Raw genomic sequence first — 2,230 nt, forward strand, 5'->3', positions numbered from 1 at the left:
CCCTCAGCTGCCCCAGCCTTTTTTCCCCCCCGCATAGATATTTCTATATATGTGTGTGTGTCGTACACAGCATCTATTTATATAAATGTACACTCATCTCTGGAATAAACCTCTCAAACAGAAGGTAAAGGCTCCCGCCTTCAGGTACCCGTAATGTCAGTCTCTGAGGGACAGGGTGGGCAGGGGGAAGGCCTGGAGGTGGGGGCTGTGTGAGACTCACCCCCAGGCGCAAGGTGCTGCTCAGGTGGGAGGCACGCCACAGGGGGCTTTCCCTGCAGGCTCGGCTGGGGCACTCGGAGGACACCAGAGCCCAGCCTGTCCCCAATGCTCCCTGTGGGGTGGCAGTGAGGAGCGAGGGAGCCTGGGCGAGGAGCCCCACGGGAGCAGCCCCCTTACATTCTATATTTGGTCCCCCTGGTGCTGCTGGCACAGGTGGCCAGGAGGTCATTGTACAGCAGGGCGGGCACCTCGGGGACCCCTGCACCGGGGGCCTCGAGACACACACACACACACACACACACACACACATGCACGCACGCACGCACACAAACACGCACACCTACAAGCAACGTCGTCTGTCCATCTGTCCATCCATGCCAGGTCTCGGGCCTGGGCTCCTGGGCCCCAGTGGTCGACAGCACACCCACAGCAGCACGGTAGGCTGGGGTCCACGCTCACATTGCTGGGGGCTCAGCCTGCAGGCTGGTGGCCCTTCACGTCTGCAGGCCCCCGCTGCTGGGGGGGGCAGGGGGCAGCAGGTCGTGGGCAAACACGGAGTCATCGCCCGAGGAGCTGGAGCTAGGGGTGTCCTGGCCGCCAGGTGAGTACTGCTCAAAGGGCACCGACAGATCCAGGTACTCCTGCGGGCAGGTGGGTGGCAGTCAGGGCTGTGCCCTGCTGTGGTCGCTGCCGCACCTGACCTCGGGCTGGCCCTCCCCCAGGGCCTGGCCCACGGCAGGGTGTGGCACGGCCAGCACTTACATCGGTGGATGTCACAGTAAGGATTCGGTCCAGGTCCTCCACCAGCTGCTTGAAGGTGGGCCTCTGCGAGGGCACAGCGTGCCAACACTCTCGCATGACCATGTACCTAGCGGGGGGGCTCAGGTAAGGCACCCGTGCCGTGCCTGCCACGCCCAGCCTGCCAGTGTCCCCGCTGCTCTCGGGAACCGTCCCAGGGGCAGAGGTCGCAGGGGGAGAGGTAAGCTAAGTTCTCGGGGGCTGGGGCGCCCCGTTGGGGTCACTGCCAGCCGGCCCTGGGAAGGTGGCCGCGGGCGTGTCCACTCACAGGTCGTGAGTGCAGTTGGCTGGCTTGTCCATGCGGTGGCCTTCCTTCAGCAGCTTGAAAAGCTCCTCCACGGGGATGCCGGGATACGGGGAGCCGCCCAGGGTGAAGGTCTCCCACAGCAGGACCCCGAAGGACCAGCTGTGGGGACAGTGCCATTAGCAGCAGCCCACCTCGTAACAGACCCGGTGGGATGCAGGCACCAGGGCTGAGGGGCCCCTCACAGCTCCCTACTCTCGCCCCCTCCCAAGGCATCGGATGCATGGGGGGGCGGGGGGCGGGGGGGGCACCTACACGTCGCTCTGGTGGGTGTAGACGCGGTCAAACAAGGCCTCGGGTGCCATCCACTTCACAGGCAGCCGCCCCTGGGGACGGAGGGGTGTGTTGGCACCAGGTGCCCTCGGGCACGCCCCTCCCCCCACCCCTCCCCGCCACTCCAGCGGGGCTCACGTTGGTGGTCTTTTTGTAGTAATCAAGGTTGTGCACGTCACGGGCCAGGCCAAAGTCCGCGATCTTCATCACGTTGTCCTCGGTCACCAGTACGTTGCGGGCCGCCAGGTCCCTGTGGATGCACTAGGGGGCAGGGGCCAGGGCTGAGATCCACCCCGCCAGCCCCACTGTCCGCTCCCGCCCGGGGCCCCTGCTCTGCCCACTGCCCAATGCTGCCGTGCTGGCGCCCCGCCTTCTACGCCCGCTTACCTTCTTCGAGGCCAGGTACTCCATGCCCCGCGCCACCTGGTAGGCACAGGACACCAGGTCCTTGAAGGTGAGCTGCTCCTCCGGCAGCTTACAGGTGTCGAAGGAGTAGTCCATGCCCGGGGGCCGCCGGGCCCGCAGGTACTCCCGCAGGTTGCCCTTGGCCGCGTATTCCACCAGCACATACAGGGGCCCTGCAAGCACATGCGCCTCAGAGGGGCCGCCCGGCCCCGCCCCGCCGCCCTGTCCCCG

General features: G+C 66.1%; 1 protein-coding gene across 1 annotated transcript in view; it reads right to left on the reverse strand.

Moving 5' to 3' along the window:
• Window positions 1–6: 6 nt before the first annotated feature.
• FGFR3 (fibroblast growth factor receptor 3) overlaps window positions 7–2,230 on the reverse strand; it is a 12,361-nt gene continuing 10,137 nt past the window's right edge. The window contains exons 10-15 of the mRNA XM_025051846.1: window positions 1,982–2,186; window positions 1,733–1,855; window positions 1,577–1,647; window positions 1,286–1,423; window positions 982–1,087; window positions 7–860 (exon numbers count right to left, since the gene is read on the reverse strand). Coding sequence (XP_024907614.1) covers window positions 714–860; window positions 982–1,087; window positions 1,286–1,423; window positions 1,577–1,647; window positions 1,733–1,855; window positions 1,982–2,186 — 790 coding nt within the window. The 3' untranslated portion in view covers window positions 7–713. The remainder of the gene's footprint in view (window positions 861–981; window positions 1,088–1,285; window positions 1,424–1,576; window positions 1,648–1,732; window positions 1,856–1,981; window positions 2,187–2,230) is intronic.

Source organism: Pteropus alecto, unplaced genomic scaffold (genome assembly GCF_000325575.1).
Source record: "Pteropus alecto unplaced genomic scaffold, ASM32557v1 scaffold5, whole genome shotgun sequence".
In the NCBI taxonomy this organism is placed as follows: Eukaryota; Metazoa; Chordata; class Mammalia; order Chiroptera; family Pteropodidae; genus Pteropus; species Pteropus alecto.